Source organism: Physcomitrium patens, chromosome 13 (assembly GCF_059467195.1).
Source record: "Physcomitrium patens ecotype Gransden chromosome 13, ASM5946719v1, whole genome shotgun sequence".
Classification (NCBI taxonomy): domain Eukaryota; kingdom Viridiplantae; phylum Streptophyta; class Bryopsida; order Funariales; family Funariaceae; genus Physcomitrium; species Physcomitrium patens.
Genome location: NC_143422.1, coordinates 8,557,512 through 8,582,625, shown reverse-complemented (window position 1 = coordinate 8,582,625; position 25,114 = coordinate 8,557,512). Strand labels below are relative to the sequence as shown.

Sequence of the window (25,114 nt, the reverse complement as noted above, 5' to 3'; positions counted from 1 at the left end):
TTAGCTGTTTCTTCACCTGTGATAGATTTTGTATATGATACAAAATGTGTCATCTTAGTAAAACAATCTACTATCACGAATATAGAGTCACAAGAACCTGAGATTGGAAGATCCGTGATGAAGTCCATAGAAACAGAAGACCATGGTTGTTTTGGAATGGGTAGTGGGTGAAAAAGTCCAAAAGGTCGATGACGAGGAGTTTTTGATCTTGAGCAAACATCACATGATTGTACAAATCTTTAATAAACTTCCACATTTGAGGCCACCAAAAATCCCTAAATATCTGCTCTAAAGTCTTATTATATCCAAAATGTCCTGCTGCTAGGAAGTTGTGACAAGCTTGAAGAACACGTAAACGTGCTTCTCCTTCTGGAACATATAGGCGTCCTTTGAAATAGATTAGGTTGTTCTTGAATTCAAATTTAGAAGAATCATGAGATTTAGAAGAATTATTCTTGATATCATGAATAAGAGGATCTGAAGACATACTTAACTGGACTTCCTTAAGAAAAGTTAAATCAACAGTCAATGTTGATTTTATTACTCGAAGATGAAATTACTCTCGCTTCAAGAGAACCGTTCTTTGTTATTCAAAAGCTGCATCTCTTTCTTTTGGTACAAGATAAGAACGTCTAGACAAGGCATCGGACAAACCTTGTTGTTTTTCTGGCCAATAAGTGATGTTGAACTCGAATCTTGATAAAGACATGCTCCAACAAGCTTGGCAACGATTTAATACGCATGCTGATATAAAATATTCGAGGTTCTTGTGATCCATATATACGGTGACTGGACTGGATGCGCCTTCTAGATAATGACGCCATTCTTGAAAAGAATCATTAATTGCAAGAAGTTCTTTGTCGTGGATCTCATAATTGCTTTCTGCTGCTGAGAATTTTCTTGAATGAAAGGCTACTGGATGAAATTTGTCATCTGTTCTCATTTGTGATAAAACCGCAACTAGAGCAAAGTCTGATGTATCTGTTTCCATAAAGAATGCTTTGGAAAAATCAACACAATATAAGATTGGTGCAAAAACAAACGCTATCTTGAAAGATTCAAAAGTAACTTCCGCTTCTTGATTCCATTGGAGTTTGTCTTTACAAGTCAAATGTGTAAGTGGAGCTACAACTTGAGAAAAGTCTTTGATGAAGATCCGATAGTAGTTGGCAAATCCCAAAAAACATTGGACATCTCTTACCGTTTTTGAGATCTTCTAGTTCATAATAGTTTGAACTTTCTTAGGATCCATCATAAGTCCATCATTTGAAATGATGTAACTTAAGAAATCGACTTGAGTAGTGTGGAACACACACTTTTCTATCTTGTCATAGAGTCCTGTATCTCTTAATTTTTGTAACACACGACGAACATGAAGTTCATGTTCTTCTGGATTCTTAGAATAAATCAAGATGTCATCTAGATAACAGACCACAAAATCATCCAAAAACTCTCGAAAAACATCATTCATTACATGTTGAAAAGCTACTGGTGCATTTGTAAGTCCAAAAGGCATGACGTTGTATTCAAAATTTCGATACCTAGTTCGAAACGCAGTCTTCCATTCATTTCCTTCTGTGATGCGTACTAGATTGTATGATCTCCGAAGATCTATTTTTGTATAGATCTTAACTTGATTCAGCTGATTAAGAAGTCCAGATATTAAAGGTAGTAGATACCTGTTCTTGATGGTAATCTTCTTGAGTCCTCGATAATCAATACACATCCGCAATGATCCATCTTTTTTCTTCACAAATAGAATTGGAGCTCTTACCGGAGATTTAGAATGGTGTATGAAATTCTTGGCTAGATTTTCTTCAATATACTCCTTGAGTTCAGCAAACTCATTTTGTGATAAACTGTAGATTGGTCCGAATGGCGGTTATGCTCCTTCTTGAAGGACAATTGAGTAATTATAGGGATGATGTTCTGGGAGTGTATCTGCATTTTTTTTTTCAAATACATCGTGAAATTCTTGATATTGGCTTGGAATGCCACTTGAAGTCTTTTCACCAATAGAAATAGGTGTGGCATAAATAATATATGGTGATTTTTTCATAGGAGCATGCAAGAAAGCTTTTGCACCTATAAATACGGGTTTAATTGAACTGGACTTATGACTCTCTATTTGATTAAATACACTTTTAGTTATACTTTTAGAGAAAGTAAGAGTTCGGGAAATCCAATCTATTTGACGGTTGTATTTTTTTTTTAGGATCTCTTATTTCAAGAGCCATATATTCTCTTGTTTCATATATTCCTTGATTTATTGGTCTTTCATCACCATTTACTTCAACTTTAGATATTTCAAAGTCTATTAATTTTATATTTATGTACCCACTTTTTTTTATTTGGTCTATTTTAAAATTCACAATTACCATATTTTGAGGCTTTAAATCATGATGAACCATCTTTATATCATGAAGATAAAACATTGTATTAGCAATCTGAATCATCACATCAACTTTGTATAAAAAAGACATCTCCAAAATTATTTATTATCTAAAAAATCAAATAAGTTCATATTGTCTTTTTTTCATATCAATTACAATTTCACCATGATAGTTTGAATAAACTTTAATAGCATAATAAAACACCTTGATAATATTTGGATGATTTAGATGTGATAAGATATGTATTTTTTTCATATATAGTTTTAACTTTAATACTTCCAAAAGATATAATCTTTGTGATGCTTTTGAAGTCCAACCATGTTGTTACATATACTACCAATCCCAAACATTCTTTCAACTTTTGAAAAACAATTCTATAATAGGATTCAAGAAAATCTTTAGAAAAACACATATACTCTTATGCACCATAATCAAACTTTTGGATGCAAGATTGCTATTCTAATATATATTTGATTAATTTAAAAGTAAAAGAATTATCAATTATATTCTCAACTATATCATTTAATCTTTTAAACAATAATTCTTCATCATTTGTAATATCTTTTAAGCCATAGATATCACATTTGTTGCATCCATTAATCTCTATCTTTTGAAATAATCTTCTTTTGCCTTATAAACCATGTTGCAAAACCAATCTAATTTTAAAAGTAATTTTTTATTTATCCCTTGATTAGATCTTTGTATTAATATTACTATTTTTTAATCTCTTGAATAATTATTTATTTTCTACTTTGTTCTTACAATAATCTGAAACAAGTCCTTCAATATTGGTTGCAATATGTATTTATATACTACAATCATAGCTTTAATATCTTGCAAGCCTTTTTTTTAATTTTCTAATAAATTCTTGCATTGATTTGCATTGAATTGTTCATCTTCCATAACCTCAATATTATTAAGCTCCAATTCTATAGTCTTTGTTGATATTAAAATATCCATGTCTTTCAAAATACTCTTGTCTATTATCCTTCACAAATATCACACAATTTTTCATGAGTTGAATTTGTTCTTATGAAATTCAAAATACTTATAACTTGAAATGTTTTTACATTTGATCCATGTTTTTCTAACTTGTAATTATTATCAAAGCTACATAATATAATAAATGATAAATAATTTGAGTATGAATAATTTTCTTTTATTAATCTTAAAATATTATATTTTACTTAAAATATAATATTTAACTATTTTTTTAATAAATAAATTAAACAAAATCTATCATATTTTATTAAACTAAAAATAAAATTCATCAATTTATTAGCTATTTTTTAAAATAAAAATATTTATTATATGTCATAAATAAAAATATTTATTATATGTCATAAATAAAAATAAGTAAGTAATTTTTATAAAAATCAAAATTTAAACAAGTATATTAGAAAAATAAATATAATTTTTTTTTAAAAAATCTATACAACTTTCAATGCAAAATATCTACAATCTCTTCTATATTTTAATATTTACAATAAGAATTTAAGAGAATTTAGCAATATAAAATAGTTGCAATCCAAAAACATTATTTTGGAAATTGTACCTCCTCCAAAGTTAGACAATCCAAATTGCTCTTCACAGTTAGATGATCCAATGTACCTACTAAGTAGACTACTTGCTACTTGAATTATTGCTAGAAATTCTTCTTATCTCTAATTTTGATGATTGAAATTTAATAATAAATAGTTATTATTTAAAACCAATTCCATCCCAAAATATACTAATTCAAGAGAGTCATCAAAGAAAATTGGAGGTCTTCCAAAAATGAATTCATTCATAACTAACGACATATTCTAATTGTAATAGGCACTTGTATAAAATCCACCAAATCTCTAGAGAACAACTAACAAAGTTCATATTAAAGGGCTTAAAAGGCAATAATCTTACATAGTTATTTGCAATATTTGAATCAAAATACTCAACATATGCTCTAACTGGCTTCAATGATGATCTAACAAGTGTGTTTATAAAACAACTAAAACCATATGTATTGGGACTTCCAAACAACATAAGAACCACTACCATTGCTTCTAACTTGAGCTCAGAAAATTCTTAGTCTACTACTCAATTTTTACTAATCCACTTGATCAATCTTGCGATGTATCCGTACATGGTAATCTTACATCAATTTTTTAAAATTAATAATTAAAAAAATTAATTAAAATTAAAAACACTAAAACAATATATTAAGAGGGTGGTGAGTTATAGTGGCAACAAAAAAATTTGTAGGAGCATTAACAATACCCATAGATATATATATATATATATATATATATTAAATATATAATTTTTGATTATTTTATATATATATTATTTTTATGAATACACCATTAATTTTAATTCTAAAATAATTTTAGAATAATTTTTTTATAATACAAAGTTAAACAAGTTTGTGCTTTAAGCTAAAAAAAATGATCATGTGTGATTTAATAAAATGATCATATGTGTGAATAAAATGATTATGTGTGGTTATAAATTTTGGTTTTGTATGCAAAAATAATTCAATAAATACTTTACAATATTCAAATATGAAATTATATATTGATTTTATTTTTTAAAAAAAAGATACAAATTATAAATAAACAATGTGATGTTAAAGAAAAAAAAAATTAAAACCTATAACAAAACAAGAAAAATTATCTGTACACTATTACAAATACTTCAATATACTGTAGTAAAAAAAAACACAAATCTTATGTCAAAACTTTCAAACTATGAAACTAGAGCATTATTTTCCAAACCATATATTGTCATAAACTTTTGTTATTATCATATCTAACTTTCGAAATTTTCAAGGTCCAACAGAAATAAATAACAAAATAAATGTACTGTCATCAAATATATACTTTCCCATATCAACACTTTTTTGGATTGACTTCACTAAATTTTATTAAAAAATAGGAAATTTTTAAATATTATAAAAAAATCAATTCCACATGCATAATTTATAATACAAAATCATATGTGATTGAAATTGTAAGTACATAAAATTATGTTTTACAGTCATAATATTTATTATAATCTATTAATTTTAAGTAAAAACATATTGATTACTATTTATATTATTTGGAATTTAAATAAACCAACGAAAATACTTATAGCCTAACAAAGATAAGTATTTTCTATCTTTTCTAAATAAATGATGTTATATCAATCTTTAGTTTTATAGAAAGTAAAAGTTTTTACTTGCATATTTGAACGATTTTATTCTCTAGCACAAAAATTAAATATCTTTAAAATATTAATTATAAGAAAATATAAAGTCAAAATTACATAATTATTTTATTGTTCTATCAATTTAAAACCAGCATGTATGTAATTGAATCATTACATTTGCAATATATTTTATTATTACTCCACTAGTACAGTTTCATATTTGATAGCATACAAAACAAATAAATAGTATATATATATATATATATATATATATATATATTGCATTAATGAAATTAATTTATAAAATAATATATACATTATGAGTAATATAATGTATCTACTTATACTAAAACAACAACATATTATACATTAATTATAACATCTAACTACTAAGTAGCATGAACATGCAACAAACTATAACCAAAAATATTTTTCAAAACATTCTAGAATCTTTTAAAGGATCAAAAAAATAAGTTACTTTCAATAAAAATAAAATAAAATTTTATATTTTTCTAGTGCCTCTTATAAGAATCTATAGTATTTCATAACCTTCTATGAAAATCTAAGGTTTTATTCAATCTTATAAAATTTTACATTAATTTTTTTAAAACTTTCCAAGATATCCTGTAATTCTTAGAACCTCTTTGGAACCTAGTTGTTATAAACAAGAAATTAGTACCAATAATATTTCAATCTTGCATATATAAGTTTAGAACAAATATACATATATATATATATATATATATATATATAAAATTTTGTATTTAGTCTTATTTTTAATCTACTTTACTTTTCCCTGACACTTCAAGATCTCTTGGTCTCTTAGGAGTTCATCCTTAATATATAAAAAGATAAGTTAAGAATGTAAAAAAGTAAAATCTATTTCTTCTCTTAACAAGATGAAAGTGTAAGCAAGTACAACTTATAACCATACTTTGTTACTATAAAAATAAAATAAAATATTTTTATATTAATTATTATTTAAATATAGAGATAGAATTTGAAAAAATAGAATGTAATAAATTATATATATATATATATATTCTTCTTATACCTAACATATAAGTATAGTGTTAAAATTTTAGGAAAGGAAAAAATTGATAAAGTGTAAGTGTAAAATGAACCATTTATTAATGGACTTAAAAACTAAAGGAAATTATTTCTCCTTTCACAAAAGATTAGAACCATGGCATTTCATTTTACTACTATATCACAAAGCAAGAACAAAAACTCTTACAAAGGTGCACACAGTCTATATCAACTTGCTTCAGAATAGACAAGTATTAATCCAAATACATTCAACTTCAAAAAGAAATCTGTGTAGATGAAACTATGTCCAAAACATACATTACTTTATATTGGTTTCTTTGACATTGGAAAATTTAAATTTACAAGTTGCACCAACATGTCACCTCCTAGGCAGATTTTGTATGTATATTATGTCTTTCTTCAACAACAACAACATCATCAAACATTAAAAAATAAAAACTCCAATACACTGTGTCTAGTCTTATTTGAGTGTAATGTGAAAGTGGACCTGATATTCATTCTTACTCAATTGGCTCAATCTTCACACACTTAGAAAAGTCATTGTACAAACCTCAAGTTCTAAAACATCATATTTGCTAAACACCTCCCTAACAAGTCCATTTAAGAAATTATGGATTTTGAACTTCAGCACATGCCTCTGATTGCCATAGATCCAATCTTGTGCTTGATTTAGTTTAGTTTAGTTTAGTTTAGTTTTTTTTTTTTTTTTTTTTTTTTTTTTTCACTAAAGAAGATCTTCACTCCATAGTTGGAAATAATTAAAAAGATAAATAAAAGAAGTGCTGGAGGGGTACACACCCAACTAGCAAAAGCAGAATTTCTTCACAACACAATCTGCTTGCTTAGTATTAGGTAACTGTAAAGAGGGGCGACATATATATCCTATGAACATCCCCCCTGGCTCTGTGTTGTCATAGAAATTGTTATTGAAACCTGTCACACACTTTCTGTGCTTGATTGTACGTCTTTCTATCACTCCCAGAGGAGTTCACCTGCTTTGGTTTCAACAGAATAAAAAACAAAAATAAACTAAAACAGAACTGGTGGGGTTGCACATTCTTCTTCCTGTCCTGGTCTCAGTCGGTGTGACCAAGTTCAGTGAGGGGCAGATACACAGAGATGGCATCTCCTTTGCTCTTATCCTCTTTTTCTTCTTCTTCATCTTCTTCTGTGCTGTTAGTGCCTCCTTTTTTTCTGCTTTCTTTTTTTATTTCCTTTCTTTTTTCTTTTTTCTTTTTTTCTTTTATTCCTGCATGACTCTTGTTTGTTTGAAAAGGGTAACTTGTTTCCTCTTTCAAACAAAAGAAATCCCCACACTAAACTCCTCCTTCATGTTCTTTAAGAATTCCACTCCCTCCTTCCCTCCCTCACTGTGCATGTATGTGCAGGGGAATGTGGCCAACGAATGATATGGGATGCAAGTGGGGCTGAGAAGGAGGAGCACAATTCATGAGGGAGGGTGAGGGTGGGGGTCAAGGTCAGAGTGGGGTGGGGTCCTAGTCAGCTCTTGTTCATGATGTCAGGGCCATGCTGGGTGGGTGGGAGGTAGTAGTAGCAGCAGTAGTAGTAATAATAATAATAACAACAACAACAACAAAAGAATTTCCCCCTCATTCCATCTGTCTTGTCTCTATCCCTTTCCCTTACTTCCTGTGCCATTGGGAAGAAAACAATCATTTAATATTATTGTTGTTAATATTGTGCATATGCATTGTTATTACTTACAGATTTTCAAGATTCTTATTTCATTGATTTTTTTGTTTTTTGTCTGTGGTTCAGTACTTAGAGCAACCAAACCACACACACACACACACACAATCACATCCCCCCCATTTGCTTTTCTTTTTCCCCTTATTTGGTTATTTATTTGTTGTTTTCCGTGCTGAGTGCTGGTTGGGAAGGAACATGAGTGAGTGTAGAGTTGGGTCACCATCCATCACATCCAAGACCAAGGGAATACAAGCAGCTTCACACCAGGGCTGCTGGAATAAAGTATAAGTAGAAATGAGTTGATGAGTTGAGTTGCAACACCAACTGCACCTCCTCCCAATATCAGCAGTAACAGCACACCTCTCTCTCTCTCTCTCTCTCAACATTGTTGAATCCTCCCACATCAATCAATTAACTAAACAAACAAATAAATATAATACAATGGAATAGCATAGAATAGATATGCATTTGCATATTCCCCTCTTTCCTTCCACCCTTTTAGAAATCATGCACACACTATTTCAATTCATACTAATGTTGTGGAAACAATTATAATAATTATACTGTTATGATTAATGATTGTAATTAAGAAGAAAAAAAAAGAAAAAAAAGAAGAAGAAGAGAACAAGTGAGTGAATTAGAAAGAAGGATTAATTGATCACAGGAATACTGAGTTTCAGGGTATAGTCATTGATTTGTTTCAAAGGGGAAAAATGTATTTTGAGGGTGGATTGTAGTGTAAGATTGTATTTAGTGGTCATTTATAAAATGATTTTTCGAAAGATTTAAGAAATTTTAATTTAAAATGGGTAATAAATTTAGTCTGACTTCTCAAATAAAATTTTACAATAATTGAATGTAAATGAATAACGTGACATTCTTTTTGTTGTGTATTTTGATACAATTTTCAAACATTATATCTTTAAAAACATTAGTTATAATGAGTTCAAATAAATGAGAATTTCCTTGAGTGATGAATATGGATTCTGCACACAGTAAATTATAATAGATGCATGACATACATTACTCAATGATTTGAATGTTTAGGAATGAATCAGACAATGAATATTTCAGAATAAAGTTAAAAAGTTAATAGCATAACCCTACACAGTTTTTCTTTTTCTTTTTCTTTTCTAAGAAAATGAAAGAAGGATAGAAACAGAATATCTATGTTCAAAATGAGACAATCAGCACTTTGAAAATCCAGTATATTTTTCAATTATAAATTGTTTAGCACAAAGCATAAACCATGAACAAGCGTATTTTCAATTTAAAATATTTTTCCACTTTGCATGTGAAGACAAGTTTTTGTGACATACAACAAAAAAAAATCATAACTCGATCAATTACTAGACATCTAGAAGCACACACACACACACACAAAAAAAAAAAAAAAAAAAAAAAATGCAATTAATTTTTAAAAATAGCAGAATCATTTTAAAAATACAAAAAAAAACTATTGTTTATGACTATTATCCTCAGAGTCATCATTTGAAGCATCATTGCATTTTCACACCCAATTGCTTAGACTTTCAGAAAAAATGTAAAATAATAGTGTATGCAATATAGGCACCTGCAAATTGTGAATCAAGCAAAAAAGCCAACAAAAAAAAGATGGGGAGTTGAATTCTAGCAACAGCTGTGATGGCATTGCTGGCATCGAGGACAACATGAATTAATACATCTACTACCCAAAAGCATTCTGTCAAGCAATGTGTGGGGCTCAAGGGGAGAAGGATTTAGTTAGGGAAGAGAGAGATATTTTTGTGGGGGTGTGAGTGAGCAAGTCTAGCTTGAGGTGGGGTCCAATAGGAATGAGAATGAGCACCCTGGACTTGGCTCAAAGGCAGAGAGAGTAACTAGTGCTAGTGGGCCAATTGGATTGCCACTCAGCCAGTCAGTCTTGCAGAGCACCACCTCAAGACCTCTTGGGCCTCAACTTGCCTTGGATTGGCTTTGGCACTGCTTTGGCTATTGGCTTTGAGTTGTGGGAGGATGGGATGGCAGGCAATCTAATCTCAATGTTCCATTGGCTAATGCTTTTCCGCCTCACCTCCAGCCCCACCTTTTCCTTTAGAGAGTGTGTGTGCGTTTGTTTTATTTTGTTTTTATTTTAATTTTTTTCTTCCTCTTTCTTTAGAGGCTGGAGCAACCCATGTGGGGGGAGGGGGCAGTTGTAGTAGAGTTGTAGTAGGGGCCAAGCTTAGACTGTCCATTATGGGCATGCCTCCCATTGTGTGAGTGTCCCCTGTTCCTTCCATGTCTCTCCCTTCTGTCTCACTGCCCTCAGCATCAGCAGCAGTGATAGTGCGGGTTTTTTCCTGGTCCTTACTTCATCAGGATAGTGACAACGGATGGATAGATGTGTTGATGAATGAATGACTGTGGGAAGGGCTCTATACCTTGCCAATGATGGAGCACAAAGGGGGTGGGGGACAAGGAGGACCCATCATCCATCCATCCAGCTCAAGCCCAGTGACCATCCAGTTTGTCAGAGGCAAGATAATAATGGGTGGGTTCTGTTTGTACAAAGTTGTGCAAAGCCAAGCAGGCCTTCAGAGCCCCATCACCACCCTGCTCTTGAAGACAGACATGGAAGCAGCTTAGCATGAGAGCACAAGGTAGAAAAAGAACGAGAATGAGAGAGAGAGAGAGAGAGAGAGAGAGAAGTCAGTTCCATACTCTGCTGAGGACGTGTGGTTTTTTTTGCTATCTTTGAAAAAGATATCCACGTGCACAGCGAAAAATCTCATGGAAATTGCTAAAAGCATCAAGATATTCAACTCCAACACTCCTCCTTTTTTTAAATTTGTCAAAAAGAACATGAAGATCTTTCATGTCTATTATTCTTCAACAACCTGCAATCTCCTTTCATACGGTAGATGTAAAGGTTAAAGTAAAAAGTAAAAAGTAAAAATAAAGTAAAAAAGCGCCCGTGAGAGCAACTGAGAGAGAGGGAGATATTTTTCTCCTTGGCCCTGGCCCTTCAAAATCCCCACCCTGCAAAGCAGTCTCCGCAACGGAACGTGCTAGGCCCCCCGGATATGGGCCCCAGATGCCAGATCCCTTTGCCAGCTAAGCATGTTCTGGCGCAGCATTTGCACATGATCTCGGGCCGTTTTCATGTCCCCCCAAGCAAGTGGGCCCCGTTATCGTACAGTCAAGTCCACAGGGGATCCAGCGGCGACTGCCGCGTCGGCACGGCGTGCGAGGAAACTAGGGCTTCATGGATATGCGTTACCTCTAACTGCCAGCATGGAAGCCTTGTACACACTCTGCTTGCTCTCACCAATAATATAATAGTATATATTTTTTATTGGGTATGTGGCCACCTGGGTCCATGATTTCATAGCGTCCTATCCTGGGGCATTGTTCTAGGCTTCGAACAATCTACCCATTTAACCTTAAATATGTGTAATTGAATGAAAATATGGATGAACAAATTATATTTCATTTCATCCATGATCGTTATCAGTTGACGGACGCCACTTGAAATAGTGAATCAGAATTAACGACCATTCCAAAAAGCAAAAGTAGATCGCTCATGCAATAGAATCTAAAAGTAGACAAACATGTATTTTGTTTTACGGGCAGGGCAGTCGAATGGGAGGGCGGAGTCCTCAGAGCGTTTGTCTAGGCCCGGGCTGCCCCGGCTACAGTGCCTACCTACGGGGAGGGTTGTTGTTTTGCGACCTGTGTGTGCGCCTCGCCCACACTTTGTGTGGGCCCCGCATTGCATGGCGCGCATACATAGATACTTTCCCCGCGCCTGCATCTCGCACTATCGCGTCTCAAGACCGATGTATTTGGGGTTGCGGAGAATTCCTGCTGGTAGCTTTGTTCCGTTATGTAGTTGGTGTTTGTCAGAGCAAGTGAATGTAAGCGAGGGAGAGAAGGAACTTAGTTTCGTCGCGTCTCTGTTGTTGTCGTTGTTGAGCTCGGAATCGTTTTAGTTCTGATTCGGAGTTAAGGTTGTTCAAAATGTTTCTGGAAACCGGGCAGAGGAAGGCCAGCGACCTGAGCAGTATGTTTGGAGGCCCAGAGAATGATCACAAGCGTGCTGCTATTAACTTTGTGGCGGAGCTCACAGGCTCGCCGCATGCCGGGTGTGCTAAGAGGGTGTCGGATCAGAATGATGCGCTTGTGCACGCCGATGAGCTCCCTGTGCCCACGTTTGGAGTCGACATGAACATGCGATGCACCTTCTGGAACAGGTGAGCCGCTGAGGTTCCGCGCACCCCGCCTTTTCGTCGTCTCTGTCCCATGTTGCCACGAGAGCAACCACGGTCATCGTTGTTGGTCAAGGTTTTTGCAGGGTAGAATTGCAATTCAAAATTTCTTTAAAGGGCTTATTTTCTTCACTCATTAGGATCATTGGATCTTTGCCTTTCCTTCAGTGAAGTTGATGTTACCATTTACACTGCAGTGGCTGTGGTCGAAGAATTCGAACGTTAGAATCGCTAAATTCTAGAAGAGAAGAGGGACGCAGCTTAAGTACTTCGAGTTGGTCGATGGTGACTTCGTCATTTGTTGCAGCGAAATCTTAGATTTAGACTGTATTTTGTGGGTTCTCAAGAAATTCAATGTTGCATCAACCCACTTTCGAAAGCGGAGGGGGGTTGCAGTGGCAGCGGCTGTACACGTCTTATCGTGAACGACTGTTTCTGTAACACTAATATGTTTTTCTTGAAGAATGCTTTCGCATGGTATCGGTGTATGTGGCGATGCTAAGAATGCTCATCCCTGAGCCGGTCGATAGCATTCTGTAAGGGATTGCAGTTCTGAGTGACTCAGATTCTTAAGTTGTACTTCTTGCAATCTCGGACTCACATGCTGACGGCTACTGCTTTTCTGCTGTATTTTTACAGTCGTGCTGCAGAAGTTACTGGCTGGACGGAATCTGAGGTGTTTGCAATGCCGAGGTTCACGTCCTCCTTGTTCAATAATCGGTGGGTACCTTGGTCAGAATTTCCATGATTTTACTCTGTTTAATCTTTGTTATGATCTTGTAGGCTTCCTAGTTTCGTGTCCCGAACTGATCTCGCAAAGTCTACATCTTCCTGAATCCTGACAGTGTCGACTTTATCGTTTTTCAGGGACTGCGAGGAGTCTTTGAGAGCCGCGTTGGAGGGTCATGAAACAATTCATGAGATCTGGAGCCTGAATAATAAGTGGAGAAAGGAAATCAAGACAGTGCTCTCGGCAAGCGCTCGTAGAGACGGCATGGGTGATGTATGTGGGGCTGTCTGTGTTATCATGCCTTTAAGTCCCCCTAAATTGGATCAACCTGCCTTGAGTCTCAATTGCACTGTCAGCGCCATGGACCATATGAGCATCCTAGATTTGGAAGAGGAGCTTCCCAATAGGTATGGCAGCCCACGGGGTACTGAAGACCTCTTTTTGGCTGCACTAGAGCATCCTCCATCTCCCTACTTCGATGGGTCCGTGAGGGATACTATGGACATCTATTGCGATCAAGCGACTACATCATTCGAGGCCGATGACTCATCCTACTCCCAAGAAGTTGAGGGATCATCTATCTGTTCACAAGATTGGTGCAAAAGTGAGCAGAGCTCGGAAAATCTTCGTGACGTCGGAAACAGCCTGGGAGGCAGCAGCTTCACTCAAGCAAGGGCAATGGTGGTCGATCCCAACGTCCGAGGCCGCAAGTCCCTCGGTCTCATGCTAGAGCGCTTTGGCTTTGAAGTATTCTGTGCTAGCAATAATACTGAAGCATTGTACTCTTTCGAGCAGAGTATGCATGACCCAGAAGGCTTCTCCGTTGTGTTCACTAACCTCGACAGTGCACGGGGGGAAGATTACGCTCTCATTCGACAACTTCGTACCATGGAATCCCATTGTGGCAGCGTAAATGTTTCAAACCAAGCAATAATCCTTGCTGTTACGAATTTCGACAGGTACAATCTTATTCAACGAAATCATTCCTTGGAATGCCACTTCTGCAATATTTTACATAGTACTTCTTCGTAGTTTTAAGGAATTCTGAGACTGACACATTGACTGGCTCTTTCGTACAGATCTCAAGAGTCGATGCAGAAAGATATGTCTGCCGGATTGGATGCAATCATACAGTATCCATGCCGAGTGCAACAGCTCCGGGATACTCTTCAATCATTGGGTGTTCAAATCGATCAGTTGAACTTATCGAATAAGTCACCGCGTATGTCATTCAATGCATGGAACAACCCCCTCATTCTCGCCAGGTAGCATGGCTGATCAGTAGTTTTCTCTTCCTGTACTCTGATCTGCAATTTTGTTTTACTGATCATATTCCTACACATGAAAATTATTTATTAGGGTTTAGGTTCTTTAGTAACATACACTTAGATTTCCCTCTAGTTGCTTCCACCTTTTAAGTGAAGTAACTAGCTCAGAGAGATTTTCTACTATCATCTTTTTATGCGGTTTTCTGGTCGATGTTGCACTGATCTTTGCGTTAAGATCTTGAGTGGAAAGATCTTTGGGCAATAGAGTCCACAGCTCCGGTTAGTTAACACGAGCTAGTTCTGCCAGCTTATGATAACTGGTTTTGTAGTTTAGTTAGCTTTCTCCAATTCCATATTCCTGTACTCTAGTGATGACCTTGCCTGATGCACAGAAGGTTAATCATTCCTTGGGCTCCATACAAAGGATTACTAGATACATCCGGGTTGCCTGGAGTGTTTGCTTTGCAGGCCATGGTGACCTGTGATGAGTACAATATGTACTTCTGATTCCGCTCCCATATTTTATGGGATAGTAAAATCACCAGTATCATGCTCTTTGTTGCAACTCTTGAGCCCTCTAGCGATCAGCTTTTTTATGATCTTTGTACTTTTCATTTTTGATGTTTACAGTAATGAAATAATTGATTGAATGTAGATTTTCTTAGTTTATAGGCAACAGTTTCGTCTTTGTATACCCTTGAGAATCCTGTATGAGAAAGCGTCTTCTTAATCACCCCTATAAAATATTCCCTCTCTCAATTTGTGCATGTTCATTAATAAACACTAGTAAATGAAGCAACTTGTGCCCCTATCTGCGAGTTATCTTTCACCTGTTTGAAAGGAAGAAAATGTATTTTATCAAGATGTTAAGTAAAAGAAGCGTTTAAAACAATCTCAGTGAACTGTATCGCTGTCAAAAAAATTTAACGCACCTTGCACATGTGTACTACAGATATAGTCTGCCTACATGTGTACTACATCAATTTTCTTCCTCCTGAAACTCCGGCAACACTTACATTGCTCGAATGAACTACGTTTACACAGACCATAAAATATGAACCGAATTCTGAAGTAGGACATGAAAATGTTAAAGATTTAAATTTAATAAATGGCAAAACAAATTAATACAGTATTCCTTCCGATCATTGACAAAGATTGCAGTGCACTTCAAGTTGTAGTCAGGTAAACTACTGCATGAGTTAGTGAAAGGTTTAGAATTAAATAGAGGTACATTGTGCATGTTTACTAGTCAGGTTGCAATAAGGTCGTGGAAGGGTGTAACCATAGGTTGTGGTGTTACAAATTGTAGATTTAATGTGGGATGCCCAATGCAAGGTAGAAATTTTGTATACCCTTTAGAGGTTGTGTGAGAACAACAATAAAAACATATTGTGTATGACATGATTTTTTTCTACTGGTCAAACTATAAATTAAAGGTAATGGATAGTGGTGCAGTCTTAAAATCTATTAATGTAAAACTACATTGTGTGATTTCTTATGTGAATGTATTTTGACTAATTTTCAAACTTCTTTCTATTCATTTCTTTTACGAAATATTAAACAAGTAGGTTAATCATCCAACCTTCAGAAACAAAGATAGTAACACTGTATAAACTTTTATTAATTTTTATCAGACAATAACAATGTATTTTTTAAAAAACACTTTCCCTGTATTTTTAATATATCTACCAATACATGATAAAGCTTTTATAAACCCCTAATACTTTTTTCTTTAAATATTGAAAAAAATTTGAAACCATTTGGAAAAAAATAAAAAATAAAAATATAGGTTGTTAGTTATAACCATGTTTACAATTACAATTTCTTTTGACAATTTATTACTTCTACAATCTTTTCATCTTTTACATCCACATTTAAAGAGTTTAAATTTCAAACAATAAGTACAATAAAGGTAAGCTTTGGTCTTCCATAAATTAAATTTATTTTTATTTTTATTTTAAGAGAAATAAAAAATCATTTAATTAAATAAAAATTATTACTTTTGATGCATATCTTAATAATTTATATTGTGTAAGTGCATTAATTATTTTTATTCCTAATAGAAATAAATAAATAAATAAAGAATAACAAAGCTACATCCAGACTACTGCATAGATATTATAGAGAATCTTTACTTTACAGTATAAATTTGATATTAGCCACAAGTCAAACACAAATGAAAAGAACTAATGTGGAACTTGCTTATATGATTTTTAAACTCAAAAAAATACATTCTTTGATCCATTTCCATTCTTAGTTGCTCTCTGACATATTGGTTTTATAGTTTCGAAGATGATATGCTTAAACGATTTCCTCCCACAAACTAAACCATGCAAATTGATGGATGGATAAGCATAAAAGTGTTCAGCAGCAAATGAGGTAAAATCTAATGAAGAAAGCTGTATTCATGCTCAGGGTGAGAGTAGTTCTTCGGATGTGTTATTCAGTGCAAGGCAATGGCATTCATCTGAAGGAATAGTTGACAATTCACCATCACATCGACCAGACCAAGTTATCAAAACAAAAACCTAAACAGATGAGAATGTGCTCATCTTCCTGATAAAATAGTGATCTCCACAACAATGGAGCAGTGTCACGCTGCCGATGAGCACAATCCCATTACAACAATCGAACCAAAGTTGAAAGTGTAATGTTCCCATAAAGCATCTCAGGTCTCCCAAAACAGCAGTGTCACGAATCTTGCTACGAATTTGCATGAAAGTGGCAGTGTGTTGTGTTGAATGAGTCGGTACTTTCAAAAGTGAGGGTTTGCTGCATGATCGAAACCGTGAGTGGTATGTATGTTTTAGTGTCTGATCGAAATCTAATACTCTTCTCCTTCGTCCTCTCCATCACCCTCGGTTGAATCGGCACCCACCTCCTCAAAATCCTTCTCCAACGCCGCCAAATCCTCACGAGCCTCGGAGAATTCCCCCTCTTCCATGCCCTCACCGACATACCAGTGCACGAACGCGCGCTTTGCATACATCAAGTCGAATTTGTGGTCTAATCGAGCGAATACCTCAGCGATGGCGGTGCTATTGGCGATCATGCAAACCGCGCGCTGCACTTTCGCTAGATCGCCACCGGGCACGACTGTCGGCGGTTGGTAGTTGATCCCCACCTTGAACCCGGTGGGACACCAATCCACGAATTGGATGGTCCTCTTGGTTTTGATGGTGCCCACGGACGAGTTCACATCTTTTGGCACCACGTCCCCTCGGTACATCATCGCGCAGGCGATGTACTTGCCGTGCCTGGGATCGCATTTGGCCATCATGCTGGAGGGCTCAAACACGCTGTTGGTGAGCTCCGACACGGATAGCTGCTCGTGGTAGGCTTTCTCGGCCGAGATGACCGGCGCGTAAGACGAGAGCATGAAATGGATCCTTGGATACGGGACGAGGTTGGTCTGGAAGTTGGTGAGATCCATGTTCAGGGCTCCGTCGAATCGCAACGAGGCGGTCAATGACGACATCACCTGCGTGATGAGCCTGTTCAGGTTGGTGTAAGTGGGTCGCTCAATGTCCAGGTTCCGCCGGCATATATCGTAGATGGCCTCGTTGTCGTACATCACGGATACTTCCGTGTGCTCCAAGAGGCCATGACATGATAAAATGCTGTTGTAGGGCTCCACTACGGCGCCTGACACTTGCGGACTCGGGAAGACGCACATGGAAAGCTTGGACTTTTTGCCATAGTCCACAGACAGCCTCTCCAAAAGCAATGACCCGAGGCCTGAGCCTGTGCCGCCACCGACTGCGTGGTACACCATGAATCCCTGCAGACCAGTGCACATGTCTGCCAGCTTTCGGATCCTGTCCAGTGCCAAATCCACAATCTCCTTGCCAACTGCATAACCGAGAGTTCATATATACGAGTTCGGTTGAACAAATTGTAACAATCTTCAAGGTAGCTCAGTCGGCACTGTGATTAAACTCCGTATTCTGTAAATTGAGTTAACTTGATTGTCGAAAGGAAATACAAATGTGGCAGAATCATACTTGTATAGTGTCCACGAGCAAAGTTGTTGGCGGCGTCTTCCTTTCCGCTAATGAGCTGCTCGGGGTGGAAGAGCTGGCGGTACGTGCCTGTGCGAACTTCGTCAATCACAGTGGGCTCCAAGTCCAGCATCACACATCTGGGCACATGCTTTCCCGCTCCTGTTTCGCTGAAGAATGTGTTGAAGGCATCGTCTCCTCCTCCCACTGTCTTGTCACTCGGCATTTGCCCATCCGGCTATACAATGTACACACACAATTTAAATTCCCGTCACCTTTCGAACCTCTACAAACAAGTTCAATCTTTAACACATGCTCAAGGACTCAAATGAATCAAACCATTAAAAACATGGCATCGCTTGACAGAATTAGTAGCACTAGTTGCAGACCTGGATACCATGCTCAAGACAAAAAAGCTCCCAGCACGCGTTGCCGATCTGAATGCCGGCCTGACCAACATGGATTGAAAGGCATTCTCTCATGGTGAATTACGGAAGTGCTCTATGAAACAACTTTTGCCTGAATTTCGGAAACAAAAACTGGAGCCAGTAACTTTAGCCTGAACTTTATGCAATGCGGCGCAAAGATCGAGGTCAGAAATTTTAAGCACAGCTCCAGGCTGAAGATGGCGACTCACGCACTAGCAGCCGATCAAAAAGGGAATGCCTGACAAGCTGCAGACGGTCGAGACTCACCTCTTTTAATCTCCTCACCGTACTGATGACCACAACACTCCAGCCGTATAAATTTCTTTTCTCGCTCTCATTCATATTTATATGAATATATGTGCATATATAGTCCCAGAAACTGGAGCCAGTGAGATCTGAAGCTGTTACATTCATCAAAGCGACGGTTGTGTTATTGTAACTCACTCTGATTGCACCCCGTGGAAGTTTTCTGCTTCCAGATTCAAGGGGATGCAGCTAAAAACGAGGGCAGTTACATTGTGCTTGAGCAGTTGCATTCACCAGTAGAGGATCGCCTTGCTGGGTACTCTCAATTATCTCCTTTTAAGCACACATTCTCCACGGCGAGCTTGATACAATTGCTGTGGAGCTCCAGGATACGCTCCCGAGTAATCACATTGGACTCTTCTGGTGCGGCAACAGAGAAGAAATCCGCCTAGATGTCACCGCCGATGCGGGACTTCCGACGTAGCGCTGCTGCTGCTCTGGCTCTACGGACCTGTGTACGCACCTCCTCCTCATCGTCGTTCGGCGTGAGCAACAGAGCATAACCGGGCGACTGCACCCAATCCTTCAAGGGAGCCCTCATAGTGACTTCGCGCTTGAGCTCTTGTGCGCATTGAATCGGAGGGATGCCACGCACAGACGAGACGTTGGAAGCGAGAATTCAAAGCGAAGACGCTCGTCGGTGCGAAAAAGCTCACGCCCGCCTCGCCATGCCGACGCTGTGGCGATGGCGATGGCGGGCAGGTTCCCCAGTTCGAATTTCCCGACCCGTTAGGGACGAAGGGACACGCATCCTACGTGGCACATAGTAGTAGATGTTGCCTTTTCACGATGTAAAAATATACGTTGTCTTTTCATAAATGTTATCCCTTTCTCATTGTATGTTGCCTAATTTTGTATCAAAATAGTTATTACCATGTTACTCATTCATAATAATATATTATATGTGGTCCTTTCACAAAGTTAAATTATATCTAGTCCTTTCACAATGTTAAATTATATGTAGTCTTTTCACATATATTGTCTTATTTTGTGTTCAAATGTTTTTTATGCCCCAACAACATGCAATTTTGCTATTGTTTGTTAGTAAAACACTTAAGGAAGCTTAAAAGAAAAGAAAAGAAAAGAAAAGAAAAAACCTTCTCATTAGCCAAGATAAAAGTATCTTCTCATTGGCTGTCACGGACATACATATAATTACCTATATGAATAGATAAAAGTATGTAAAAGTAGGTTAATTGTGTAATATCTTCTAGAGAAGCTTCTTAGAAGCTTCATAGACGCTGCTTTGACTTTATAGGAGTCTATAGTTGACTTTTAGGTTAGAAACTTGGTCAACAAGTTAGCCATGTGCCACGCATGTTAGAAGCTTAAAGAACAAGCTAACTACGTGGTCCATCCATAGAAAACTTGCCTTGCAAGCAAAGGCATGTGGCCTAGAAAGTCAACATATATTGGAGGTCTTATAGAACATCGCCACGTGGCTTCTAGTTAGATAGTATATATAGAGGCAAGAGTGAAGCCCTCTTCACTCTTGTCAACTCCTTTCTTGCTTCTAGTCTAGTTTCAAGGGTCTCTAGTTTTCTTGTATTTTGGCAATAGCCATTCCAGTTTCTTTCTTAATATACATATTTCTATTTTGTCCTATTTCTTTTTGAGAAAAGTCTCACTTACTCTTTAGCTTTCATCGAGTTCTTGTCCTTGACAGATTGACAAGAGTACACTTACAATATCAGAGCTTTGTCTTTTCTTGATTAAGAGTGGATTACCCCTTTTTCTTGATAAGACATAAGCGCATTAGAAGTTGCGGATTACCCTCTTTTAACATGATATTGTTCTTAGTATTTTCTTTGTTATCAATTCCTCTCTTCTATTTGTTTTGAGCGTTATTAGACATCTTCTCTTTTCTAAGTGCTACTATGGCAGAGCTTGTTGAAATGAAGAGTGCAATGGCACAGATGCAAGAACAATTGAGGGAGTTAATGCTTGCGATGCATCAACTCAATTTACCACCACAAGGAGCAACAAGAATGGTAGGAAGTGAAGATATAGAGATGATTGGGGCTGCTTCAACATCTGCACCAAACCATGTCCCTTCTCCCAGAATGGAACACCCTTCGAGTGTTAGAGAACCGAGAGTTGCCTTGCCCGAGAAGTTTGATGGTACCAGATCCAAGTTTCGAGGATTCATCAATCAGGTCCAACTAGTGATTGAACTTCAACCCCAGAGCTATCCAACTCCAGGGTCACAAGTAAGATTCATTGGTACACTTCTTTCAGGTTCAGCATTGTCATGGTTTTCATCTTTTCTTGAACGACGAGATCCAATATTGGATAATCTGGAGGCTTTTTTGGCGGAGTTTCGATCCATGTTTGGAGAACATGATGCAATTTGTGTTGCAACCAACAAGATCCGTATTTTGCGACAAGGCAATCGATCAGTAACATTATATGCTTCACAATTTCGACAACTTGCAACTGATATCAAGTGGGATGATGCCGCACTTGTGAGTCAATTTCTCTACGGATTACAATATGAGGTAAAGAAATTGATGCTTAATTTACCTGATCCTCAAACATTGAGTCAAGCAATTGACTTTGCTGTGAAGTGCGACAATCGACTTTTTGAATTTCGATCCGAGAGTCGCACAAGTGGGCCTCAACGTTACTACAATTCAATGGCAACACCGACGTCTCCTCAACACATACCTTCAGAAGTAGAGGATATGCAAATTGATGCGGTACGTTTCAAACCTCTTACTGAGCAAGAAAAGTCTCGTCGTCGACAAGAAGGATTGTGCTTATATTGTGGAGAACCTAAGCACACTGCTCAACATTGTCCAAAGAAGCGACGTAACTACAAAATGAGGAGTACGGCTGTCAAAGAAGACAGTATGTCGGAAAACGAGTACGTCCAGCTACAATAGGGACCGTGCAGCTGGAATCTTGTACAACTTCTAATAAAGGTCCTATCCTCTCCTCAGAACCATCTCCTTGTTTTATAATAGATGTGCGTTTAGGACCTAATAATTACAAAGCCTCTGCCTTGGTAGATTCAGGAGCCTCATCTTATTTTTTAGATGAAGAATTTGCTAGATGTCATAGAATATCATTAATACAAAAAACTAAACCTGTACACGTAGAAGTCATAGATGGTCGTCCGTTGTCTTCTGGAGATGTAACTCACGAAACACTTCCTGTAGATGTAGTAATAAATGGTCATAGTAGTTGCGTAATTTTTAATATAATTAGATCTCCCTCTAATCCAGTAATTTTAGGCTTATCATGGTTAGAAAAGTATAATCCTCGAATAGATTGGATTTCTCGTAAACTTGATTTTCCTCAGAGCATTAGTAACAGTTCTATTAACCAAGTAAAAAACCATGAGTCTAGTATAGTAAAACTCGCACCTATAGGTGCAAAAGCATTTATACACGCAGCAAAAGAAGGATCAACTTTTGCTATTTATGCTGCACCTATTTCTGAAAACGTAAAGACTTCAAGTGGCATTCCAAGTCAATATCAGGATTATCAAGACGTTTTTGAGAAAAAGAATGCAGATATTCTTCCTGAGCATCGCCCATACGATTGTTCAATCGATCTCAAGGAAGGAACTCAGCCACCATTTGGACCAATTTACAGTTTATCGCAAGATGAGTTGGCTGAACTCAAGACATATATTGACGAGAATTTAGCGAAGAATTTCATACGCCATTCAAAATCTCCAGCAGGAGCTCCAATTTTATTCGTAAAGAAAAAAGATGGATCTTTACGAATGTGTGTTGATTATCGAGGACTCAACAAGATCACAATCAAGAACAGGTATCCATTACCTTTGATATCAGGACTCCTTGACCAGTTAAATCAAGCTAAGATCTATACAAAAATAGATCTAAGAGGAGCATATAATCTAGTACGGATCAAAGAAGGAGATGAATGGAAGACTGCGTTTCGAACCAGGTACGGGCATTTTGAATATAATGTCATGCCTTTTGGACTCACGAATGCACCAGCTGCTTTTCAACATCTCATGAATGATGTATTTCGTGAATTCTTAGACAATTTTGTCGTCTGCTACCTAGACGATATCCTGATTTATTCTAAGAATGTTGAAGAACATGAAATACATGTTCGTCAAGTATTACAAAAACTCAGAGATGCAGGATTATACGCCAAGATGGAAAAGTGTGTATTTCACACTACTCAAGTTGACTTTTTAGGATACATCATTTCAAATGATGGTCTTATGATGGATTCTAAGAAAGTCCAAACAATCATGGATTGGAAGATTCCAAAGACTGTGAGAGATGTCCAATGTTTCTTGGGATTTGCCAATTACTATCGGATCTTCATCAAAGACTTCTCACGAGTTGCAGCTCCACTTACACGCTTGACTAGTAAAGATAAATTCCAATGGAATCAAGAAGCGGAAGTAGCATTTGAAGCCTTGAAGACATCGTTTGTCTCTGCACCAGTCTTATATCGTGTTGACTTTTCCAAGGCATTTTTTATGGAAACAGACGCATCGGATTTTGCCTTGGGTGCAGTTTTATCACAAATGGGAACAGATGACAAACTTCATCCGATAGCTTTTCATTCAAGAAAATTCTCAGCAGCCGAGATCAATTATGAGATCCACGATAAAGAACTTCTTGCAATCGTGGATTCCTTTCAAGAATGGCGTCATTATCTAGAAGGTGCTTCTAGTCCAGTCACTGTGTATACAGATCACAAGAACCTCGAGTATTTCATGTCAGCACGCGTGTTGAATCGTCGTCAAGCTCGTTGGAGTATGTCTTTGTCAAGATTCGACTTCATTATCACTTATCGGCCAGGAAAACAACAAGGTTTGTCCGATGCCCTATCTAGACGTTCTTATTTTGCACCAAAAGAAGGAGATGCAGCTTTTGAGCAACAAAGAACGGTCCTCTTGAAACCGGAGCAATTTCATCTCCGAGCAGTGAAATCAACATTGACTGTTGATTCAACTTTTCTCAAGCAAATCCAGTCCAGTATGTCCTCAGACCCTCTTGTTCATGATATCGAGAATAATTCTTCTAAGTCTCATGATCCTTCTTAGTTCGAGTTCAAGAATAATCTATTATATTTTGAAGGACGCCTATATGTTCCAGAAGGAGAAGCACGTTTACGTGTTCTTCAAACACGTCATGACTTTCTAGCAGTAGGGCACTTTGGATATAATAAGACTCTGGAACTCATATCAAGAGATTTTTGGTGGCCACAAATGTGGAAGTCAGTCAAAGACTTTGTACAATCATGTGATATTTGTTCAAGATCAAAAATTCCTCGACATCGACCTTACGGACTTCTTCAGCCATTACCTATACCAGAACAACCATGGTCTTCTGTTTCTATGGATTTCATCACAGATCTTCCAAACTCAAGATCTTATGATTCTATATTTGTGATAGTAGATCGTTTCACCAAGATGGCACATTTTATGCCATGTACAAAATCTATCACAGGTGAAGAAACAGCTAAGCTTTTCATTGATAATATCTATCGCTATCATGGATTGCCTAAAGATATCATATCGGATAGGGGAACTCAATTTGTGTCGAGATTCTGGAGGACTCTTTTCAAGATTTTAAAAGTGGACATAAAGCTATCTTCAGCTTTCCATCCTCAAACTGATGGACAAACAGAGCGCGTAAACCAAGTCTTGGAACAGTATTTAAGGTGTACCATCAACTACCAACAAGATGATTGGACAAACCTTCTGCCATTGGCAGAGTTTGCTTATAATAATACGGTACATTCCTCCACGCAACAAACACCTTTCTTTGCCAATTATGGCTATCATCCACGACTTGATACTTTTGATTTTTCAAAAGTTGATAATCCTGCAGCAG

General features: G+C 36.7%; 2 protein-coding genes across 3 annotated transcripts; one reads left to right on the top strand and one right to left on the bottom strand.

The window, feature by feature from the left end:
* Positions 1–12,112: 12,112 nt before the first annotated feature.
* LOC112290586 (uncharacterized) lies at positions 12,113–15,113 on the top strand. 2 transcript variants are annotated; one of them, XM_024536992.2, is made up of 4 exons: positions 12,113–12,535; positions 13,190–13,270; positions 13,418–14,239; positions 14,360–15,113. In XM_024536992.2, exons 1-4 carry the CDS (start codon positions 12,303–12,305, stop codon positions 14,547–14,549), a joined length of 1,326 nt encoding a protein of 441 aa, XP_024392760.1. In that variant the 5' UTR covers positions 12,113–12,302; the 3' UTR covers positions 14,550–15,113. The 2 variants fall into 2 exon arrangements, with proteins under 2 accessions (XP_024392760.1, XP_090111416.1); XM_090255290.1 differs by having other exon boundaries at positions 12,748–13,270.
* A 1,874-nt stretch (positions 15,114–16,987) lies between these two features.
* On the bottom strand, positions 16,988–19,315 carry LOC112290284 (tubulin alpha chain). Its single transcript, XM_024536413.3, has 3 exons — positions 18,939–19,315; positions 18,553–18,787; positions 16,988–18,400 (listed from the first exon to the last, which is right to left on the bottom strand). The coding sequence occupies exons 1-3, from the start codon at positions 19,029–19,031 to the stop codon at positions 17,373–17,375; spliced, it is 1,356 nt and encodes a 451-aa protein (XP_024392181.1). The 5' UTR covers positions 19,032–19,315; the 3' UTR covers positions 16,988–17,372.
* Positions 19,316–25,114: the final 5,799 nt, after the last annotated feature.